The sequence below is a fragment of the Malaclemys terrapin genome, chromosome 4 (genome assembly GCF_027887155.1).
Source record: "Malaclemys terrapin pileata isolate rMalTer1 chromosome 4, rMalTer1.hap1, whole genome shotgun sequence".
Taxonomy (NCBI): domain Eukaryota; kingdom Metazoa; phylum Chordata; order Testudines; family Emydidae; genus Malaclemys; species Malaclemys terrapin.
In genome coordinates this window covers 41,638,165-41,662,767 of record NC_071508.1, presented here as the reverse complement: position 1 = coordinate 41,662,767, position 24,603 = coordinate 41,638,165, and the positions used below count along the sequence as shown (strand labels likewise).

Genomic DNA, 24,603 nt, shown 5'->3' with positions numbered 1-24,603 from the left:
CACCCAGCTCAAGGAGAGCTATTAAGGATAAACCCAGCCCACAACTGCTAACTTGGCTTTGTAGGCCTCACACTTCCAAACCTGCAGTACAGAGTAGCAACTGATTGATCATAGCCATGCCAGGTGATTCCTCTGTGCCACAAGAAAATGATTTCACAGGTCATGGCAGCCAGATGTCTCTTCCCCCCATAGTATTTACTGGGCAGAACATGACTGCTGAGGTTTTCATTGTATTAGGGCAATAAGGTTGACAGCATAAGCAGGAGTTCAGGAAGGCAACTGAATCTAATGAGACACAAATCAAGGGTGACTCCAACTCCCTGCATATGAACTGGGCAAGTGTCATGGCGGGACAAGGTATAGGGGAATAAACACCTCTTAGCTGCTCCAAGAAGCAATAATTGTTCTACAGCCCACACAAGGAGAAGCTAGTTTTGATTTCACCCCAAGTACCATACAAAGTTAATTCAGAATGTAACTGTAGTTGAACCACTGAGTACTAGTGACCACATACAACTATTAAATGTGATATTCCTGGTGGGATTGTACCAGAGACTAGTATTGGACATTACAATTTAGAGGGGAGGTGAAGTGTATAGGAACTGGGTAGTATCTCTTTAAAAAGGTTTGGGAGCCCCTTAGCAGCCCTCCCTGTTTTCTATTGCAGAGGCCACCACAATAGTGCAGCAGTGTACATGTTACTCTTGAGGGAATTCTGTGCCACTGCAAATGCGCAGAATTTATGTCCCCCACAGATTTCTTTGCTTCCCTGCAGCAGAATGATGTATTTGCTTCCTGCACCCATTGCTCCTCAGCTGCAGGGGGAGGGATCACTGTACAGGGAGCTGCTCCTGCATCCACTTAACCCCTGTGCACCTAGACCCCCTCATACCCAGACCCTCTTGCTGAGCCTCACCCCCTACTACATGCAGAGCCCCCCATTGACAAGCCCCCTGCACCTAGATCCCCATCCCTCCAGCATCTGGACACACCCCCAGATTCCCCCCCCCCCCGCACTGAGCCCTAACCACCTGCACCTGGACCCCCCTGCAGAGTCCCATTACCATTGTACCCAGAATCCCCAACATGCCCCTGTGCATCCATATTCCCCCTCCCCTGCCCCACACCTGGATCCCCCACCCAGAATGCTCTTAACCCACACCTGTACCCCCCACACTAAGCCACTCCACACTTGGATCCTGCCTTGCTGAGCCTGCCTGCCCACACCTGGTACACCTAGCATGGAGGAGCAGGGCTCCGGGGTGTTTCTGGGGCAGGCCTGGTCCTTGCGCTGTGTCAGGGGTGGGGGCAGCCTCATTGTAGAGTCGGGGGAGCTGCACAGTAATCTCCCACCTCTGTGAAACCAGTAGCCTGTGTTCCCCAATGCCATGCTGGAGTTTCCACATGTATTTGACAAATAAAAATTGTGAATTTTGCAGCATTTTAAAATATTGGGGGCAGAATTTTTAGGTGCAGCATGCCCTCAGGAATAATATGTGTAGCAAGACTTTGCATGTTTAAATATAGATATAGTCATTTGGAACCCACTTGCATCTGTGTAGTTTCCCATAATATTCTTAATGTTATGTAGCGTGCCAAGACAACAGGAGGGGATTCTAAAAATAAAAATAAGGAAGTAGGGTTTAAACACAAAAAAAACCACCACACTGAAGTCAAATGTGAAGCAATGAAAATTCTTAGCCTCAGTTCAGAGGCTACTTATGCATCCCATATCTGAGTCCCGAGAGGAATGCATACTCCCTATAGATGAATGGAAGCAAGAAGGCAACAAATAACCGTTCCATTTAATCATACTGGTCTGAGCCAAGACATTGAGAAAATGGAAACCCAACTCATGTGAAGCCAACAAATTGATGTGCAAGGAGAAAATTAGGAGGGCCAAGAGAAAATGAAGTGCAAATAGACAGATACAAGATAGGTGGGACGGGGATAAGAAGTAAACAAAATAATTATGGAGGATGCAGATGCTGTGGAGAGGCTCACTGGATTTCTTAGCACCAATCTCCATCAGAGGAGGTTGGGGAGATGCCTACCTATTCTTCTCAGACAATAAAGATGCATTATCTGAAATTCTGGTGTTGAGAAGAAAAAGTTTATGATAAAGCAACAAGTCACCAGCCCCAGATGGCTTACCCGCAAGAGCTCTGATGCAATTTCAGAGCACACGACTAAGCAGCTAGCAATTAAAGGACAGGTCTGTAGTAAATATTGTACCCATCTTTTAAAATAAAAAAAAAAAAAAATGGCCAGGGTGACTGTAGGAATTCCTGAAGGCAGGCTTTGACCAGTAACAGGAAATTTTAACCGGAAGGATTTAAAGGAATGAATTATCAGAGTGGTGGAGAAACATGGTATGATAGATATCAACCCTGTTCCATAAAGGAACAGGATCACGCCTCTCCAATCCAATGGACTATTTGAGCAGGTCATCAAAATAATGGATAAAAAGAGAATTGGTTGACAATTTGGACTTTCAAAAAAGCCCTTGACAAAGTCGCTCACAAGGGGCTATTATGGCGACATAAGTAGTCATGAGATGAGAGGCAAAGTACAGCCATGGATTAGTAACTGGCTAAGACACTGAACACAGAGAGCAAGACTCAACTCTCATGTTCAATATGGGACTCCCCGAAGGGCCTGTACTGGAATCTGTGTTTAACAGATTAGTTAATGGCCTGAAAAAGGGGAGAGAAACGATATGGGAAAATTTACAGATGGGTAAAGTAAGACTAGAGGAAGTTGTGAGGAACTTCAGGAGGAAGAGCCAAAGCAAGCAAGGTGATGGGACAGCCCTATGGCAGAGGAAATTCAGTGTTGACAAATGCAGGGGTAATGCACATTGGAAGGAACCATTTGAACGGCTGGTACGCATTAAAATGTGTTCCAAATTAACTGTAGCCACTCAGAGAAGACGCCTGATTATCCTGGTGGGCTGCTCCATGCAAATCTCTGCCAAACGCGTAGTGGCTGTCAAAGCAGCAAAGTGCATAAAGAATTCAGTAAAAGATAATGAAAATGTGAAATCCTGATACAAGTTAATGCCATACCCTCATCTAGAGTACCTTGTTCGGTTCCAGTCACTGTATCTCAGGAAGGCTATAGCAGAAAGGCATTTTTAGAAGGGTGAGAAATAGTTAAAGGCAGAGATTTCCAAGAGGACAGACAGTGTCTATTTTAGAAAAGAGACATGAAAGAGGTGTACAATATAGAAAAAAATAAAAGAATGACAGAGAGGAGGTAAAATAAGGTGCCCCTAGTTTCCTTCTCTCATAATACAACAGCAAGTGGCTCCCAATGAAAGAGAAAGGCAAAATATTTCCACCTGACAGAAAAAAAAAAAAAAAAAAAAATGATTTCCCAGTATATAATTAGCTTGCGGAACTCCCTACCATAAGACATCACTATGGTCAAGGGCTTAGTAGGATTCAAAAGGGATTAGATACTTGAATGGATAATGAAGATAACCACAGTAACAGTTGAAAGGATTAGAGCTGGTCAGCACGTGTTCCATGGAAAGTTTCTATGATTCTATGAAAAAACTTAAACATGGCCCCCAGGCAAGCAAAAACTTCTTGGCTGAAATTTTCCCCTCTTGTTTTCAGTGGAAGTTTGTTTTCAAGGTAAGAAAATATTTTCTGAAAAATTTTGTTTTGTCAAAAAAAAAAAAAAAGGACTGATGGAACATTATCAGCCAGCCATAGGTAGCACTAAAAACATATCTAAGGAATACAAGCCTTCAGGCCATAAACCAGTCACTCATTGTGGGCAATGTATTCCATAAATTATTGATCTCTGGGTTCCTTGCACCTCTCTTTAAGTATGTTACCAGACACTGCTGGATTCAGGACTAGATGGACTATCAGCATGATCCGTCATGGCTATTCTAGGTGTTTCACTGTTTTGCGCACTACTCCAGACGAGGGGAATGTTATGAGGACTACTTACCACTCCCTGCAGGCTTGGCGGGATCAACCCACAGTACACAGGGATGAAGGTGCTGCAAACACAGGCCTGAAAGAGAGCGCACAAACCCAGCATAAGAGATAAGAAATATTTTTGTAAAAAAGCCAGAACCTGAAGAGACCAATTCCCTGGGAAGACTGGCTCAGTTCTTCTAGTGGCTCAGTCACCTGCTGGATTACCTGAAGAGAGGTGGTCTGTTGACCACCAGCAACCTGTTCAGAGTGTCTTGGCTGTGGTTATGCTCTAACGTGAAGAATTTTGGAACAAAGACCAACCCCTCAGCAGTTCTCCAACAGAGGAGGGAGCCTGCAGACATCCCCATTCTACCACTCAGGTGATAATTTCCTCACTCACCTGAATCAGCTCCTCTTTGGAATTGAACTCTGACAGTATCACATTCTCTCCATCAGAGACCCGCGTCAGCGAGATGCCCAAGCGTCCTCTAGCCACTTCGTGCCCATTGTCCGGCAGGGTCTTGTCCAGGCAGCTGCGGATGATTTTCACCAAGTTGAAGGATGGGTGTAGAGGGCCCAGGAACCTCTTCCGGGCTTCTTTTGAGACCTGAATGATATTAGCACCTGCCTCACCTACAACCAAGATAGACAGCAAAGAGTTAAAAGATGCACTATGAAACTCAAGGTGGGTAGTCTTAGAACCAGGGAAAGGAAAAACCTCACACAGTGGACAGTCACCTTGTGTGATGGGAGATCACTGAGACAGATACTGGAGCCAGATCGGTTAGTTTTATGACCATTAACAGCATCTGTAATTATGCAGCTTAAGACAGAGGTAAATGAAACTCATTCTTCAGAGCATCAGGTGATCTGCCTTGAGATTAGAAATATTTCCATCCCACCCCACCTCTATATACTGCACTGCCTGGTTGCACTGGTGCATTATCCCCTTAGCACAGACGGAGTCAACCCAAGAGGCCAGTCCTTAAGACAACACACAGATATGATCAGACCCTGCTCATCCATCCCCTCCATCATCCCTACTGGCCCAACTTTACTGCCATCCCATACATTCCTGCAGGTAGAACAGAGTGAAATTTGGCATTTCAGTCCTGTGGGAAGTTGATATTTCAACACTAGTTTTCATTCCCGATTGGGACAAAAATTTGAAATCAAGGTTATTTTTAATGGAAAGAAAAGTTTTACGAAGTTTTATTTCGGAAGTATCAAAACATTCCAAGTCAGTTTGACACAGCATCCATGTAAGAGGCAATGGTGCCTTATAGAATTTGTAATTCTGGTGTACCTTGTCCCCTTTCTCCCTTACTGACTAGGATCGTTGGCTGCACTATATCTCCCATGATGTACCATATGACTTGGTCAGAGGGGAAGTTGCAGTGCATCATGGGAAATAGCTTGGTTCAGTTCAAACTGAAGTGTTCCTATTCAGGTGAAATCAACCTGAAACATTTTCTTCACACCCCCCCCCCCCCCCGACTGGGTGGGAGCGGGGTTAGTTTAGTCAAAAATGGAAATTCTTATGGGTGGTTTCAATTTGAAACTTTCATTTTGCAGAACTTGCATTTTCTCTTTAAAAGAAATCATGGGCAAAAAATTCTGGACCAGTTCTACTTGCAGGTTTCCTGCGGCTTGCTACTGTGGTTTGTTAACTGGCACCTGACAAGCCAAGTCTTGGGGATAGGATCAGTGTTACACAAAGGTCACCTCAGTTAATTGCATTCCCCTCCCCCAGGCTGGGGGTGAATTCCTCTTATTTTTAAAGGGCCATTGTCTCATTCATCTGGTTTCTGTTAGCCTGACATGTGGGGATAAGCTCCACAGTTTACCAAGTCCCTCAGCTTTCCAGTATGGCCCTTTACTAGCCAAATGTAGGTCTGGCAGGTGCATCTTTATTGAAGCCAGCAGCTGGGCCACCCCTGCTTATGGCCATGGATAGACCTACAAGGAAATGCCTTTTGAGGGAAATTTCCTAGCTTGGAATGAACTGTCCTGCTACTAATAGAAATAGCGAGTGCTTTCTAACCATTAATTATCCTCACAACTCTGTGAGCACCACCCACATCTCAGATGGGAAAACTGAGGCAGGGAGGTATAGGCCAACACTTTCCAAAAGGTCTTTTAAACTTGTATACCTCAGTTATTTAGGTGCCCAACCAGAGACACTCGGGCCTCAATTTTCAGAATACATGTGTTCTGCACCTCTGTAGATCAAGTCCTAGGGCTTTCAGGTCAGGCACCTAAATGACTGAGGTACCTAAAATTAGCAGAAAAGTTCGGGGCCAAGTGATTGCCTAAGACATGGGGAGTGGGGGTGGGAAGAGAGAGTGTGAGTGTGTGTGCTCATGGCAAAGCTGGGATTCATCGCTCCTAGGGCTCTGCTCAGACCCCACCTCCCTAGATTTACTACCTCACCTTGCTCCCCCTTCCACAGATTGGAGATTCAGCCTCTCCAGAGGGCCAGAGGTCAGCTGGCCACCAAGACCTTGTATGTGACCATCAACCCATATCACCAGGAAGGCAAGGAAACAGACACTACTGACCCTAGGTTGGACTTGAATGAGGGGTCTAGAAAGGAAAGGCTCCATATCCCAGTTTGCAGGGCACAGCTCTAGCAGAGACGTTAAACCAGTGGCTAAATTAGACAAACAGAAGGAGGAGTGCTCCCCACAGAAGTCGTGGGGTGAGGTGGGGAGCACTACTCAGTCAAGCCAGGGAGTGGTCTCCCTAGGGTGACCAGATGTCCCGATTTTATAGGGACAGTCCCGATTTTTGGGTCTTTTTCTTATATAGGCTCCTATTACCCCCTACCCTCTGTCCTGATTTTTCACATGTGCTGTCTGGTCACCCTAGGTCTCCCTCTACTTTTAGTAGAGGAGGGGGAGTTGTGATTAAAAATCCTTCCACGGTTTCAAGCCTAGAAGGGAACATTTAGAAAAGGTTCAGCTGGGGAAGGAGCCATGGTCTAGGATTTGATTTACTGAGTGCTGTTACAGTCCGACAGTGTGACCTAGTGACAACTTTCCCTGCAGAGCAGTTCCACCCCAACTAACTTGAACTGCTCTGGAGAAGGACCCAATGGGAAGCAGGGATTAGGCAGCCTGCTTCAACTGTAGCCCAGTGACCTAGTTGGCACTAGAGAGGGACGCAGCCATCTCCCTGCAGAAGGAAGGAACAGCTGATTCTGCTGAGCGGCCTCAAGCAGCCCTGTTTGGAAGGAGCATCAAAGCTCTGCTAAAAGAGAGAGTGATGGGAACAGAGGCAAAGCGGGTATAGATACCAGCCTGAACCAAACCGAAAACCAGACTGCTGTTTGCATGCACAAATTGCCACCCCAACAAGCCTCTTTTAGCAGAGCTGGGGAAACAAGAGCCTTTGCCTTACATGCAGAATAAGAGGTACTCTCAGAGACAGAGGGGACAGAGTCGGGAATGAAGCTGTACGTTGGGGGCAGGGGGCGCGAAGGACTCTCATAAAATAGAGCTTCAGCTTCATTCAGGAACTGTTTGTTCGATTTGAAGAGGAGGAAGGCAGAGACCAAGTTAAAAATCAGCTTAAAATCCAGTGCCATCCCCCTCTCCAGCTGCAGGAGGGAAAACATTTGGCGTGGAATAAAAAGGATTACAATTTGCTAATAACAAGCAATCACATCGTCAGAGCCCTGAGGTATTGTGACGTTCCCCATTGAAACCAGGAAATGAAAAGCCACTTAGTGTACACACACACACTCTTTTATAGTTAAAAGCATTCGGAAGCCAATTCCACACCATTGAGTCAATAGGACCTTTGCCAGTGACTTCAGTGGGTGGAGGATTAGGCCCTTGAACATTTATAAATAAAGAGGTTCCCATTTTTAAGTGGAATTTGGAAGCTGTTAGGCTGTAACAGAGCAGAACAGACAGTCTGAGCTCCCATCAGTGAAGCAGGTTTCAGCATTATCAACCCTTTGTCCTGAGACCAGTATTCAGGGAGTAGCTTCACTTCTGATCTCAGTCTAGTATGAATCAGCCACACCTACCCAATCTCCTCTTATCCCCACCCCCATTCTATCTCTGCCTATCTAAAGTTGGTAGCATTAGGGGGTAGTGCTATATACCAGGGGTGCTCAACCTTTTTCCTTCTGAGCCCGCCCACCACCCCCCCCCCCCATGCTATAAAAACTTGGTGGCCCACCTGTGCCACAAAAAGCGTTTTTCTGCATAAGCAGTAGATTAAAAGCCAGGGCCAGCATTAGGGGGTAGCAAGCAGGACAATTGTCCACACCCCCATGCCACAGGGGGCTCTGCAAAGCTAAGTTGGCGTCATCCCCATGCAGCAGAGTTCAGGCTTCAGCTTTGGCCCTAGGCTGTGGGGCTCAGGCTTCGGCTTTCTTCCCCGGGCCCTGGTGATTAAATGCCAGCCCTGCTTTCTGGTTTATTTTGGGGGACCCCCTGAAACCTGCTCATGGCCTCCCAGGGGGCCTCAGACCCCTGGTTGAGAACCACATCATACAATCCTAACCTAGAAGGTTATCGGTATTCTATTTAGGTTATTATAACATAACCATCACCATAGAATCCAAGTGCCCCAAATACCCCTGTAAGGGACAGGTATATTAGGCCTATTTTACTGGAAAACCAGTGGTTAAGTGACATACCCAACATCACACAAGAAATCTATGGCAGACCTGAGACTTGAACCCAAATCTCTCAAGTGTCAGTCTGGTGCCTTAACCGCAAGGCCATCCAGCCCCCATGCAAAACTGGGTCAATTCTGGGATGTGCATGTTGGGAAACTATGGGTTGAGCCAAGAACACCAAGCTCCCTTGCTGTGCTTCCTGAACTCTGGATTTGAATGCCTGCGCAGGGAACGAGAGAGGCACAGTGTTAAAGACCCACATAGGGAGGATTACGCAACAAGAGATGTTTACTGACCAGAAGAGTTCTTAGAGCCAGCGCTTCAGTTTGCTGGTCACTGAAGAGAGAGAACACACGCACAGTTAGCGCAAATATTGTTGATATTTTAGCCAGTTATTGATTAGCAAAACATCTGGGTGGGATTTTTTTTTTTTTTTTTTTTTAAAAGCAGAGATTGACCAGCAAATGCTAGGTTAAGCGGAGATATGTGCTCCCCAGATCTGAGCATCCACCTATGCCCCCCCCCCCCACATTTGTAAAATAGGGCCTGGTGTGACATGGAGGGAAGGAGGCAAGAGGTAAAATGAGGAAGATGGGGAATGAGGCAACACTGACGGGAAGAGGTGAGAAATCCTTTCCCTCCCACACCAATCCCTTCCCCCCTCCCCAAACAGGGCACAGCAGAAATCTTTAAAAAGTAGAAGCCTTAAAACCTCAGGTACAAGGGTGCAGAGACACAGTGGACTGGAGCCCTGTGGGACTGAGAGTGGACACAGGGCTGGCGCAACCCATTAGGCGACCTAGGCAGTCGCCTAGGGTGCTAACATTTGGGGGGTGGCGACCGCAGCAGCCGGATCTTCGGCCGGCCCAGTCGTCGGTGGTATTTCGGAGGTGGGACCTTCCATCACCTCTGTCGGGGGCGGCATTTCGGGGGCGGGACCTTCTGCCGTCTAGTGCGGCAAAAAAGCTGGCAGCACCCCATCATCTCTGGGGACTTCTCCTGCCTCTTTTAACGCTATTCAGTGCCTAAGTACTGAGGTAAGACTGCAGTAGGCTGTGGGCTTCTTAGGTTATTTTGAGCTATTACAGACGATGGTAGGATGGGCCATAATGAGCTCTCACTGGAGACTTCACTTTGATAGAATCATAGAACTGGAAGGGACCTCAAGAGGTTATCTAGTCCAGTCCCCTGCACTCATGGCAGGACTTAGTATTATCTAGACCATCCCTGACAGGTGTTTGTCCAACCTGCTCTTAAAATCCTCAATGGAGATTCCACAACCTCCGTAGGCAATTTTGTTCCAGTGCTTAACCACCCTGACAGTTAGGAAGTTTTTCCTAATGTCCAACCTAAACCTCTCTTGCTGCAATTTAAGCCCATTGCTTCTTGTCCTATCCTCAGAGAGCCACTTTAGTTCTCCCTTGTTTTGTTGTTTCCTTCGGTCATTTAGATGAAGAGCATCAGTGTGTGTGTGTGTATATATATATATAACTATATATAACTATATAAAAAAAAAGTGTACCATGATCAGGCCAGTTGGTTCATCCAGCCTGGTATCCTGTCTTTGGCAAAGGCTGGCACCTCAGCCTGCAAAGGCAGGGATCTTAGCACGCCAAGCAAGACTAATTGTGCAATGCTGTACAGAGGTCGAGGGGGAGGAGACGCTTCCAGAATGCCACAAGAAACAGCTAAAAAGCAGAAGCATGAGATTGGATTACTCTTATTGCAGCTTGCATAGCCAGAGGCTTATTACTAGTCACATTAATTACCCCACCATTTGATAAATGCCCTCCCACAGCAGTAGGGTGACCAGACAGCAAGTGTGAAAAATCAGGACGGGGTGGGGGTAATAGGGGCCTATACAAGCCAAAGCCCCAAATATCGGGACTGTCCCTATAATATCGGGACATCTGTCACCCTACTCAGCAGCCAGTGCCATGGGTTGACAATACACTGTAAGCAAAGAAGATGGATAGAGGGTCTGTGGATCAAAAGTAGCAAGCCCAGCACCCCAGCTGGGCTGAAAAAGCTTGATGGAGCAGCACTGGGAGCTGTTTGCACTGCTGCTGCCTATACTGGATTTGTTCCCTGGACAGAAACATTTGTCTCCAAGGCTGTCAATACAGCACTTTTCACCAGCACTAAGCTCACCACATTACGTTAGACAAGCCATGAAGGGCAATTGATCCTTGTGAGCTAGTTATTCTTTGAGTCCTTACATACAGCAAGTATATGAAAAGTGACTATTAGGCTACTTCATTTAAAAGCAGTGGTTGCCCTGAAAGCTTGGGCATGACAGCACTGAAGGATAAAGACCCCCTTGGGGAGAGATGGGCAGAGTGAACTCCAGAGCCAGGGACTTTCTCGGAATCAGGGCCAGTGCAGAGGTCCTGCCAAAGGGGATCAGGTTCATTCATTTGGGTGGTCATTGTCACAGGACAGGTGACAGCTGTGAAGGCATCTGAACATAAATGGGTGGGTGTTATACTCCCATGACAACCAGAGACGCTGTTCCAGGAAAGCGCAAAACAAATTCTGCTTTGGGTTTTGCTAGGGACTGTCAGTGAGGATGACCAGAGAGAGCTGGTGAAGGCCAAACAGCAAGGACAGAGTGGAGGGGAGGGGAGGGGAGGAAGCTCAACCCCCCACCCCCCCGCCCCTGGTACCAACTAGCCTGCAATAGATGTTTGCACTTTAGCATTAGCCTCATTATTGGGCCTGATCTAATGCCAACAGAAGTCAGTGGAAAGGCTCTATAGCAGGGTGATCACCCTGCTCCTGCCCAGAGGGGTTAAAAACAGCCCTGGAGAGGGCTGTGGCTGGGGAAAGGCTGATTGGGGAAGCAGCCTCAGTTGGGGCCATGCCCCAATCAGGCCGCAGCTGACCCTATAAAAGGGCTGCTAGGCTGGAGTTAAGTCAGTCTCTCTCTAGCTGTTGAGAGGGATAGGCCTGGCTGCTGGGAGCTGAGCAGGGTACCTAAAGTGGGGCAGGGCTGGGGAAAGGCCAGAGAAGCTGGGGAGCTCTGGCCTGGAAAGCCCCCCAGGCTGCAGACCTTGTTAAAGCTGAGAAGGTACTGGGGTTGCAGAGGCAAACCCTCCTTGCCAATGATGAGGGGCAATTATACTGCAGTCTGCCCCAGTGAGCGGGGGCTAGATGGTGACTGGCAGTAGCCAAAGAGTGAGGTGGGGATAGGGGGAGGGGGAGGTCCCCTGGGAGGGGAGACCCAGCAAGACTGAGGTACTGCAGGGGGCAGAACCACAAGATAAGGGGCACTGGGGTTTGGGAGGGACACTGGGGCCAGTGGCAAGCGAGACACTGGCCTGCAGAGGGTGCTCCTGAGTGGACAGAGCTAATTCCCAGGATGACCAGCAGGAGGTGCTACAGCGGTCAGTTGCTCCATTACAGGCTCCCATGGATTTCAATGGGTCTTGGAATAGAAGAACCTGACCTGGATGCCACTTCTGTCTGCTGCTGGCTGTGCCTATGGACATATGTAGATAGTCTGTCTCATCAAAAAGCCAAAATGTTGACCAGCTGTAGTTATAAACAACCCCCCCGCCCCCCAACTTGGTCCTCTGTGCAAATCTGAATGCTCCTGAACAGCACCCACCTACTGGAATCCTGGACATGGTAGCACTTGAGAAGTGCCAGACTGACAGCCCTGGAGAATGAAGTCCCAAATATCCCTGGGCCCTGGCAGAATCAGCTCTGATGAAAGGCCATAGTTCAGTCTCCAGGCCAGCTCAGACCTTAGCCTCTGTGTAGAGGCTACCAAAGGGGTGAATTAGTACTAGCTGTGGGGCTGGTCTGCTTGTTCTTAGTCTGGTTCCTTGCTACACCAAATCTGATTCCACATAAGTTACTATATAGCTAGACATGGTAAAGACCCCACCATCTGTGAAGCTGCTGCAGTCTGGTTCCCATCTCCATAAGAGGTGGAAACTGGCACCAAAATACCAGAGGTCCAAGTCCCCATTGCCCTGCACATTGTGGGGTCATTCACACATTTGTGCAAAGGAACGCACAGGGCAACAGAGAACTGGGCCTCAAGCTGCCAAGAGAAGTGGGGAAGAGGAAATGGAAGAGTAGGAGATAGAGATATTCTACAGAGATCTAAAGGAGCCTATGCTCTCCAGTGAGACCAAGCACACTACCAGGGCTTAATGACAATCTAACCACACTTCTGCAATAAGGTTGGGGTGGGGAAAGGGGATGAGAGGCCATTTTCAGCATTAGAACTGGATCTGAAAGCAGCACCTTGAATCAAGGGCATATGGTACAGTACTAAAGAAAGCAAAGCGTCACCAGACCCAATTAACATCTGCCCTCTTATCAGCAAAGTAGATTTGACCTGTAAAATATTTAAGTGAATAAAAAACAAAAATGGAAGAATGACTGAAAATAAAGAAGAACAGTGTGTCCAGGAGAATGAAAGAGGAGATTTAACATTAGCCTAAAGCCATTCCTGCTGTCACACCCCCAGGGAGTTGTGGCTCCCTTTGGAAAGGCTCCATCTCAGTATAAAGAGCACCAGTCTATGCCAGGGACATTCCTGTTCCATTAGCTATAGCAGCTGGCACATGCGGAGCATGAACTTAGGACTTGGGTGGGGAAGCAATTTGATGCTGGGTGGAACCACAAGTAAAGGAAAAGTTTATGGCATCACTGTGCTTGGTTTCCAATGTAGCCAGAAAGGATGAGGCTAAAGAGGGAGGAATGGATGGCTCTGTAACACCCTCTCTGCTTGTCACCCATCCCTGAGGGGTAAGAAATGGATAGTAGCCCCTCAGGAGATTTTTTTTAAGGGCTTCAGATAGAATTCAGGCATTTCATGAAGTCAGGGGCAGTGCTGGACATGCCAGAGACTGGCCTATGCTAGTCCCTCCACCTCTGCCAACACCAGTGCTAGCACCAGCATGGCTAGTTTGGGTGCAGCTTTCCCATTTCTAATGCACTCAGACCCATTTTGCTGCCCTTGGCTTTACCCCTGCAGAAGAACTGCTATCATTCAATCACTCTGCGGTCACCAAGAGGATTCAAGTGAGTTTCCCTCTGCATAGGGAATGGCATGAGCAGTGGGACGTTAGTCAAGCACTATGATCTGCCTTGGCTATTTAGAGTGTAAACTCTTCAGGGCAGGTGCTCTTTTCCAATGTGTGTACACAGCACTCAAAGTCCCAACCAAGATCAGGGCCCCATTTACATGCTGCTGTAGTACAGACACCGTAACAGAGGGTCTGATCAGATGTCCACATTCCCAACTTCCCTGATAGCCTCTCATAATAAGGAGCAGAATGCATCTTCTTCTCCTGCCCACCTCCAAAGCAGACTCGTCCTCCAGAATTACAGGAGTTGCCTTATTGCCTTCCCTGGCTCTGGTGAAGCATTACAGGTCCTATCTGCTACTTTCCCCTTCTCTCTCTCCTGCTCAGAACAACTTTTCGGAGCATTTGTCTGCTTTTCCCCTGGAAACAAACTATGTAGAACTGAATTGTGCTCTGCTCACTCCACATGGGGGTCCATCTTTTTACACTCACCTGCTTTCTGAATACTGATGGTAAGCGTTACATGCTATTTCCCCAGTTGTTACCAGGACGATTGTTTCCATTTTAGATGTTTTAAACAGAACTGATCTGGAATTTTCCAACTGAGGGGTTTTTGAGTGGCGGGTAGAAATCAGAATACTAATCTGTCAAACCAAAATTGTTGGTGGGAAAGGATCAATTGCAACAAATCTCCTGAGTCAAAGTTTTCAAACATCCTATCTTGACATGGGATAAAACATTTCAGTTCCAAGTGACTTTAATATTAAACAAAAAACAAAACAAAACAGACAAACAAAAAACAAAAAACTAAAATTTCAAAACAAAGTGAAAAACAAAAAAGGTCAAAATTAAACAAAACATTTTGATTGACCCGACTAGAAATTCTTTGGATTGGTTCATGAGAATTTTTCAGATTGACTTTTCATCCTGATTCAGGATGGGGAAAGACTTTGAAATCTCAGTCTCTCCAGGGATTGGAAAGCCATTTCCTGGCCAGCTTGAGATGTAAACAAGATTCACAGCAACAGGATTTGCAAAACTTGGGAATTTCACAGGGAGAGAAGATTGGCTTATGGAACTTTTCTTTGGGCAGCTTGATTGCCAGAATAGTCTCTGTTCATCACTTACAAGGAACCTCGCATGGCTGTAAACTAAGGACAGTTCCATTTGCTTTGGGTGGGTCAGTTAGTAAATTCAGCTTGTGGAAGATCATCATAGTTTGCTTTGCTTTCTGTCACTGTTAACATCCACTGATGGAGCAGTTTGGTTCCTGTCACCTGCCCCAAGATAGGATAGAAGCCAAGGGCTGATGCAAGTGGAGCTAAGCCAGGTTACACAAGCTGAGGAATGGCATAAGATGTGCTCAGTACATCCCTATGGGATAGGAATTATGCTAAGGGGTCCTTCAAGGATACACCCATGCTAGCAGTAAACAGAGATGAGAACCAAACTCACTTTCACACAGAATCATAGAAATTTAGGGCCAGAAAGATCTTCAATTGGTCATCTAGCCCAGCCCCCTGTGCTGAGGCAGGATGGGATTTGGGGGAAGGGCAGAGGGGGGAGGAAGAGAAGAGAAGTCACAGCTGGTGATGTTTTTAAAAACTTGTTTTGAAAGCCACTTCCCCTTTCCTGTACTCAACAGGAAAACAATGTTCACACTATGTACCACCAACAGCTCACATGGCCCAACCAGTCTGCTCCCAGCAGATAGCTTAAGGGGGGAAGGGAGGGGAAAAAACAAACAAAAACTGTGCCTACATAAAATGCAGCCAAGTCTGCAACTGACAAGGGATCAAGGGACAGTATCAGAATCATCCCCTGAATTCCAAGGGGAAGCCATTTCTGCCTCGCATCGGGTAACCCAGGGAATCACACTGCAGTGTAACTGGGAGGGTGCAGTCCCCTTCATTAGCTGTTTCTTGCAGGCTCTCTCTGCTGCCACTTTCTCCTGGGTGCCTTAGGGTGAGAAGTAGTGGGTTTGCTTGGACTTTTTACAATGTTTATTGGCTGTTAAACCTAGGGAATCCAGAAGGGAAAGGGAGCATGTCAAAGCTTTTGAGCAAAAAAAGTGCTGGAAAAAGTGGCACCATGTTAAGAAGAGAAGAGGTAAGCGATTCCTTCACCTACCACCAATATGAACAGAAAATTAACTCCGTGAAAAGCCAACAAGTGATCACTGTAAGTCATGGGTTCTTAGACTCTGGAGCAGAAATAGTGCAGACAAGACTTGGACATTTCATTTTTTTCTTGCCATGCTTCACATGTGACTTCCATGCTGAAGGAACATCACAGAACCTACATCAGGCTATTCACTGGGGAAAGAACAGTGGGTATCGTGGCAGGCAGGCAAACTGGGTTCCAATCCTGGTTCTGCCACAGATACTTGCATGACCTTGGACATGTCACTTAGGGCCAGATTGTCAGGCCTTAACCTCCCCGAGGCATGTGCACACACTTACACCTGCATTTCACAAGCACAGACACCTGTGTCTATACTAACAACTGCATACACAGAGTAGTGGAATTATCAGGGGTTTGCATCTGCAGTGTATTGTACATATGGGGGTGGGGTATTGCTCACAGCACCCATGTGTGTATTTTTGGCCCACCTGCAGGTGAAGACCAGGCAGCAGATCACCTGAAAACAGTGTATCCCTTACTGTGTCTCCCTCAGTTTCCCCATCTCTAGAGCAGGGATTGTATGATACCAAGTAATATACATGGCTTTTCTGCAGCAACTGCTTCCTGCATCCCAGAACCATGTACTGTATCTTGTTTGGGCAGAGGGGTGGGTGTCAGATTTCTCACAGGCATTAGTGTTCTACATCTTTTCAATTTTGTTTGCTGTCTGGAAATTGTATAAATCCTTAGATCATAAACTATTTAAAATAATATTTCCAGAGTCCTGTAAGAGGAGTTAGAAATAGCATGAAGGCAGGCATTCGGTATTATCACTTATATGAAACCCAAGCATGTTAAGGAGTGTCATACTAGTACAAAGTGTTCCTTTGGGACTTTTTTTTTTTTTTAAATAGATTCAGTCCCTCCCCCCACCCCATTGCTTTGGCACCTGTTAATGAGACGGTGATTGGCTGACTGTTCCAGATGAGCATGTGGGAAAGGAAATTTTTCTAAACTGTAGACATAGGAAATACACACACACACACACACACGCCCCAAGGTCAACCTATAGGTCAGCCTTGTTGCACAGGCAGCTACTCCTATGGTAAATGATGTATTCGTCAGAGGGCCTGTGCAGAACTCAGATACAGCACTGTACAAACACTTCTGCGAAGGAGGGTTCCTAGAAAGCCTGGCCATAGGCCATAAATAATAGCCTGCTTTTTTCCTTGAATTTTTAGGCTCATTTCCCTCTAGTTTCCAGTGGGAGCAGGACAAGGGATCTGTTACAGTTCCCCTCTATGACAGACTTGTCCCCACCAGGGTGCCCTCCTGTGGGGAGACAGACAAATCCTGCCTCAATTTCTCCTACAGTCCCTGGGGCTGACTGAGTTTCCCCATCTTCTCTGCCACCAGTCAAACTGACTATCACCTCCTTGGCCGAGGACAGGAACATTACCAACCCAATTCTAGCCCTGCTTCTGGGCATAGTTGCATTTATACTAAAAAAAATCATCAGCAGCTCCTTCAGATTATGATGATTCTTAACAAGATTAAAATGTAGCAGTTATCCAGCTGCACTCTAGATACTGTCTTCAGGCCACCCACCAGAGAGTCAAACAGTCCCACTTCAATTCCTCTGCCCCTTTTCCAGGGCCTCTACACCCTTGAAAGTTCTCCAGGCTGCTCCAACTCCTCTCCCACAGCCTGAACCTTAGACCTTCTGCAAGAGGGCTCTCTACAGTGTTCTGCTCCTGAGGCCCCGTCGCTGACGAGTCCTACCCCTACTCATGGGAACCCCTTCCTGAATCCTCTTGTTCCTGGGCTCAGCCTGCACTGGCTGAGCTGGTTCTTCCCCCTTACTGAGGGGCACAAGCCTTCTCCTCACCAGGGATTCCCTGCTCTGGCCAGCTCTCTCCAATGACTCCTATCCATAGCATTCTCTCCCAATAGTGCACCAGTTCTCTCTTTACACTAGTTTTCCCTCCCCACAGCAGCTCCTGACTATGGCTCTCACTCAACTCTCACTAGCTCTCTGCCGCTCTTTCCTGTTGCCTGGGTCATTACAGAGGCCAGGTGCCCTGTATCAGACCCCATCAATCTAGTCACAGGTGACTTGAACCTATTCTCTCAAAGGGGCCGGTTACCCTTCGACACCCCCATTTTGCAGGTGAGTGGCTAAAGCCATGAGATGAAGGAACACATTTTCATGGAGCTCAGCCCCTGCAATCAAGGCCAGATATTCAAAAGGACTCAGCACGTTGGAGGCCGAGCCCTTCTGGAACGTCTGGCCCAGACTATAGGTGCCAAGTACTAGGAGGTCTGGCTTCATGTGACCTGCCTAAAGACACAGGGTATGGCAGAGCTGACAACTGGACTTCCATCCCCTGGGTCCCAGGGCAGTGCTTCAGCTACAAGGCCAGCCTTCTTCCCTAATAAATAGGTATTATGTACAGGTTATTTTAAATTGTTTCAGTCTGAGTAAAGAGCCACTGGCCACAATTTATTCATAAAAAAGGACCAAACCCAGAAGGAGCCTTTAGGAGACCAGGAGGAATGGCCATCAGCTGCAGTCCAGTTTCCTATTAGGAGATAAACCTCAACTAGAAATAGGTCTGTCTCCTCTCCCTGCCCCACCAAAGAGCGAGGATAAAAAACAGATTTAAGCCACCTTGGGTTTTGCCTCAGCTCTCACAAGTCAATCATCCCACATGTTGCCACCTCCCACCCTGCATACACAACACAGTAGTCCATATGTAAGCATAGCTGTTTGCCTTGCATAGACAGAACTCAGCAGGCAACTCTGCCACAGTGCAAGGCGGTAGAGATTGGCCATTAAGGGCCAACAGGAATTCACTTGTGTTTTTTCAGCTAAACAGACCTGGGAGAGCTAGTGGGAGCAGGTGGGTGAACTGTACAAACTGCTATTCTTGGTTACGTTTAAACCTTTACATCTAAACCTTTATGTTAGAGTCCAAGGCATTGCACAGCAATAGTAAGCCATGTGGACAGCAGTCTGACTCAAGACTGCCTTTGTATCAGGCACTGAAATACTTGCCTATGCCAAGCCACGTATAAAAGGGAGCTGCTACGGAGCAGGGGGGCAAAGAAGAGCTTAGCTCAGACTGGTAGCCAGGATCATTCTGCTTTGTTGCTACTGGGATTAAAGCAGTTACACCAGCCTGGATCATCTTTTCTTTCATCATAAGATAATTCCCTTATGTAAGTTAATATGGTGATCAGCAATGCAGCATTAGAGAGATGCTGGCAGGGTAAAACAAAGCACAAAAAGGGGAGGTTTTAAATAAGACTGACCCTCTCTATCCAGGCATACTGAAGAGCTAACTTCAGCCCTCTCTCTCAAGGCAACCCTTCAGAATTCAGTGGAACTGCTCTGATGCGGGAACAGAATGAAACCCACTAAGCACAAGGGAAGATTCTGTTCTGACCCCTGCTCCTGGCTTAAGGAGAGATCAGAACTTTCTGCCATGTGGCATCTATAGGATATGTGATCCATCAGGAGCTGCACGCTGAGTGCACTGCAATGCTCATTTTTTCGCTGTCCCTCATACAGCATACATGCTGCAAATGCCAGAAGCGGGAAGACAGGAGACAAACACACACACACACACACACAAACTCCAGGAGAGTTAAATGGCCTGATTCTCTACTGCCTTGCACAGACATAGATGACCACACACAGGGCAAAGCGGGGCTATATTCTCCTCTTGCAGTACAAATCTGGAGCGACTCCACTAAAACCAATGGTGTTGCACCACCAGTGTAACATTGAATGAAAAGAGAAACTAGTCCAATGAGTGTCAGATGCAAGTAAAATGCTACCACTCAAACTCACTAGTGGGTGACACCACTTCACATGGGGTTAAGTGATTACCCAAGGTTGGAGGCAGTGAAGAATCAGGTGGTCAGCTGACAGGTCTGCAGGACAAGCCAATATCAGCACAGTGAAAACTGGTGTCCTGGTACAATTGTGTCACACTGGTGCACCTCCACTACAGGAGAGATCTGCTACATCGGGGTAGGCAACCTATAGCACATGTGCCAAAGGTGGCACGCAAGCTGATTTTCAGTGGCACTCACATTGCCTGGGTCCTGGCCACCAGTCCGGGGGGCTCTGCATTTTAAATTTAAATTTTAAATGAAGCTTCTTAAACATTTTAAAAACCTTATTTACTTTACATACAAAAATAGTTTAGTTATATATTATAGACTTCTAGAAAGACCTAAAAATGTATGACTGGCACACAAAACCTTAAATCAGAGTGAATAAAGGAAGACTTGGCACACCACTTCTGAAAGGTTGCATGCTCTCGCCCCAAGGTATAGATGCAATAGGGTTATGACACAGAGGAGCCTTGCTTTGGGAGAAAGAGCCTAACACACACAAAAAAGCGGAGCCCAGCTCCTCAACTGGTGTAAGTCAGCTGAGCTGCATGGATTTACATAGCTGGGTGTCTGCCCTGTAGCATTGGTGCGGCTGTTCGAGAAAGCAGACAGCCTTTCTGCAAGAACTCTGTACTTCCATTTCAAGGCAGGAGAGAGGCAAAGCAGCAGCAGTCAGTCTGTGCCCATTTTCAGGGGTAGAAGGTAGCACAGAAAAATTCACTGAGTACTGGACAGATTTGATGCAGCCTTAGAACCCCAGGGGAAGCAGAACTACCATACACAGCACATCCCCACCTCTACCCCTGCAAAGTTCTGCAGGCAATCTGCCTTGGAAAGCAGCAAGGACAAAGGTCATTTCTGCACTAGTCAGCTGATGAGAATCAGCCCTTATCACCTCGGTTTTTCCTGTCACTCACTCAGACTGGAGAAAGCCAGACTGCTTCTGTTGAGATCTGGGCCTGTACTGACTGGGTCTGGGGAGTTAACAACAACTAGCCCATGGGGGATGAGCATGAACACAGGAGTCATGCTGGCTGTGTCCGATTGGCAAGGAAAGTAACTTGCTTGGTATTCTTCCTCCTATCCCACGCAGGCCCACGTGGTCATGGTTTAAAATATATCTACCCCAGGGACTAGCGGCCTAATCCAAATCCTATTGAATGTAGAGAGAAGATTCCCATTCCCCAGATAGGAAGGATGGACTTGTGCCTAAAGCACTGAACTAGGCCTGAGAAGACTTGTGTTCGATTTCTAGCTCTGCTACAGGCTCCTCTTGTGAGCTCAGGAGAGTCATTAATCTCGCTATGCCTCAATAAAAAGGGGCTAATACTTCTTATGTCTGAATTGTTTCTTCAGGCTGTAATTTCTTTAGCACAGGGACTCATCTCTTAATATGTGCATGTACAGAGGTCTCCTTTTGCTAGAGCCTCCCAACCAAGATCAGCCCCTACCACAAGAAGAAGAATAGACTTCAAGAGCTTGCACCAATTCTCATTAATTAACAGTGCACCAGGACCACCACACCGAAGACAGTATTCTTCAGATAACGACATGTTTGAAGGAGACTAGGGGGGTTACAGTTTTCATACACACTAAGAATACACGATCTGCATCATTTATCTTTGGGATAAAAGACAGCAAAGAGCATAGAAAATTAGTGTGTGCGCACACACACACACACACACGGCCCTTAAGGAGCAGTGTGCACAGAATGTGCTTGGAGCCTAACACAAGAGATCAGCTTTTCCAGTTGGCACTATAGGCCAGCCAATTTATGTTATGCAAAGCACCTGCCTCTGTGCCCGTTATGGCCCCAATTGCTATGTCCTCTTTGCCCTTCCATCATGTGGATATACATTAAGAATAACCTTACACCAGCCAACTTTTCTCCAGCAGCATTAGGTCATTTGGGGCAAACTGACAGCAATTAAGTCATAATGAGAAATTTTGCTCTGAGTCACCCTTGGAGGAGACCAGGGACACATTTAGCTTTGTGAGGAATCCCTTTCCATATGGAATTTACTTATGGAGGTGGGGGGAGGAAGGGCTGAAAGGTTAGCAGATTCTCTTGGGATCCTGATACTGCAATACCCAAAGATGAAGGTAAGATTATAACCATGGCCCACAAGTCGCTGATTCTTGGGCACAAAAAAAATTATGACTGATGTTTCTAACCAACTGAGATCTGAGCGTACTGGTCACAAAGCATAGCATGCAGCCCCGTTTAAGAGCAAACCCTCTGCTCCTCCTACAAGGCTGTTAAACAGGATAGAAACCGGAGGAGTCATGAGACAGCAGAGAGTCTAGTGAGATCTGCCAGGCAGAGCAGAACCCTCACAGAGCTAAGAATGTGCCTGAAATTGGCTTCTCTGTACATGCATGTATTTTAGGAGACTTAGGGCTGGTCAACATGGGAGAGTAGAACTATACTGGTAGCTCTTCCACGCACTTTTATTTCAGAATAAGGGTGTCAGCACAGGGAGTTAAACTAGTTTAACTATTGTGGTTTAAAATTCACACCCTACCATATGCCAGCATAATCTTCCTGTGTAGCCAAGCCCTAGATAAGCTGTATCCAGGGACCCCACTAAGAGATGAATTGGGGCATGTCATGTTGGCCTTGCTTTGGGGATTGTTGAAGGGCTCACCCAATCATTACAATTTTTCATCAATTTCTGCCCACTCCTCAACCATATTTGGCAATGGAAAAAGTCCTCAAGACATTGCACCAGGCTAAAGCTCCAAATGGTGCTGCAGCCTTCAAATCCTACCTCCAAAGAGGGGTCTTCAAAAACTCCAAGGGACTTTGTGGTGTGAACCCATTTCCCCTTCACAGCAAGGAAGGATAATCAAGGTTTCTCACTCAACCCAGGCTCTGGAAAATGGCTGCTCAAAACACATTCACCAGGGCTTCATACACTGGGCACTTGCTAGACTGCAGCCATCACGACAGCTACACCTGCACCAGCATAGGCAGTGAAGAGCCACTATTTGTACTGGTGCAGCTCATCCTGGTTCCATCACAGCAGATATGCTCCACAGTAACAGTGGGTGTTTGCTCCACTGAATTGGTTGGCCATGGCTGGAATCAAGGCAAACCTCCCAGCATGGATAAGGTCCAAGACTTAAGAGGAGAAAACCATGACTTGGAGAGAGATCTGTATCCGAATCCCTTAGCCATGTTGTGGGGAGGCAGAGAGGAATCATCCTCCTGTAATGATCCTCTGCGTCATGAGGATGAGTAATGTAGCTGTAGGCTATGGGAAGTGGCCAGCAGGATGCAATGCGCTAATTATAGAGCTCCTCAGATTAGCCCCCAATACACCAGTCTGCAGTGAAATCCCTACACTTCCATTCATAGTTTGGGGATCATTCCTTTAAGAGCCTGAAGCTCCTGCAGTCTGATCCTATTGGGATCCAGGAAGTGCTAAAGGACTCTCCCCCCCCGCAGTCTGATCACAGGTAGTTACAAAGCCCCCGAAGGCTGCACCTGAAATGTAATGGCAGACTTCCACACCTCAGCCCTCCCAGGCACTGATTAGACCAGGCAAGTTACCTGCCCTAATTAATCCCTGCTGGGATCACATCAATGTCTCTTTGATCTCCAACTAAAATGCCTAAACACTTTCCACAGAAACAGGTTCCATGTGGCCTGCGCAGTACTGTGAACAGATGTCACAAGTTGTTGGCTGTGCCCACAACCAGTCCTGAACATGATCAGACAGACCTCTTTGTTCTTCTGCCCAGGAAATCTGAGTCAGAATCTTCAGGTGCATTTTATTAAGAGGTGTCTTGGCAGGCCAGGCCTCAGCATCACAGGTAAGCTCTAATTGAGTGGATTAATGCCTCCCTCCCAGGAGTCATCTTAGAAAGGTCACAGGACATTCTAATCACTTTGTGGCCTCTTCCAACAGGCTCAAGCTTACCCTCGAAAGCCACAGTGGTTAGCAAAAAAGATGAGGAAGGGGAAACTATCAGCCAACCCCTTTAATGTACTTGTTACTGCTTGACAAGCCAGACAGCCTGACAAGAGTGCTACAGAGTGACTACTCCTAAATCTCCAGGATTCTGGGAGATCCTAGGCTAGGCTACAGTCCAGCTCCCCTCCCTTCTGTGCCACCAGGCACACTTAGAAACTGAAGGAGTGAGGGAGCCAAAGGGTTGAATTGGGTAACAGAAGTGGGCAAGTTTAGAGGCTATGAAGAAAAGCCACCAGTGTGAGAGGATGCCAGCAGGCTCAGCATTAAGGCATCAGCTGTATTTTGCCTGGGGCATTGCTGTAAATGCCACCCACTGTCTTTGCTCCATTCTTGTGAGCTGAGAGGGTGCTGAAACTCCCGAAGATAGTGCTCTTTGACAGCAGGATTCTTGTCGGTTTCCAAACCCTGCCAGCTCATGTGAAGAGAGGGCCCGATTCTCCACTGCTTTGCCACCTGCATGGTCCCTTACTGCGGTATGGGGCTTGTACAATATGCAACTACATCAGAAGGCTTCACTTACTCATGCTGGTCAGGTATATTACACCCACTTTGCACGTGTGGAAACGACAGAAGACGCAAGGCATCAAGAGAGTTGGGCCCAGATAGTCTGGGCTGAGTGGAGAAGGAGTGTGAGGCAAGAGCCCAACCACAATCATCTGCAAACCCAGTGCTTTGGAAGTTAATGTGGTTGAGTCACCCAATTTAGAGGAAGTGGTCCAACTGGCTACTGGACAAACAGACAGACACATACAGCTCACAAGCCTTAAGTTTTCAGACTCAGAAGAGATTTTTGGGGGAAAAAAGGACTGATTCAGTCTTGACGAGCCCAGTCTTGACATAATCCTTTGAAAGGTTAATGAAATAGAATTACCATTTCTCTTCAGCTAAAATGCTAACCTGAGATGCATTAGCAGTGGCTGATGGCAAACACACACAAGAAAAGACTTTCCATATTATAAGCAGGCCTCACAGGA

General features: G+C 47.0%; 1 protein-coding gene across 1 annotated transcript in view; it reads right to left on the bottom strand.

The window, feature by feature from the left end:
- Positions 1 to 24,603, bottom strand: part of PNPLA2 (patatin like phospholipase domain containing 2) — a 54,412-nt gene that overhangs the window by 21,320 nt on the left and 8,489 nt on the right. The window contains exons 2-3 of the mRNA XM_054025333.1: positions 4,339 to 4,571; positions 3,967 to 4,032 (exon numbers count right to left, since the gene is read on the bottom strand). Coding sequence (XP_053881308.1) covers positions 3,967 to 4,032; positions 4,339 to 4,571 — 299 coding nt within the window. The remainder of the gene's footprint in view (positions 1 to 3,966; positions 4,033 to 4,338; positions 4,572 to 24,603) is intronic.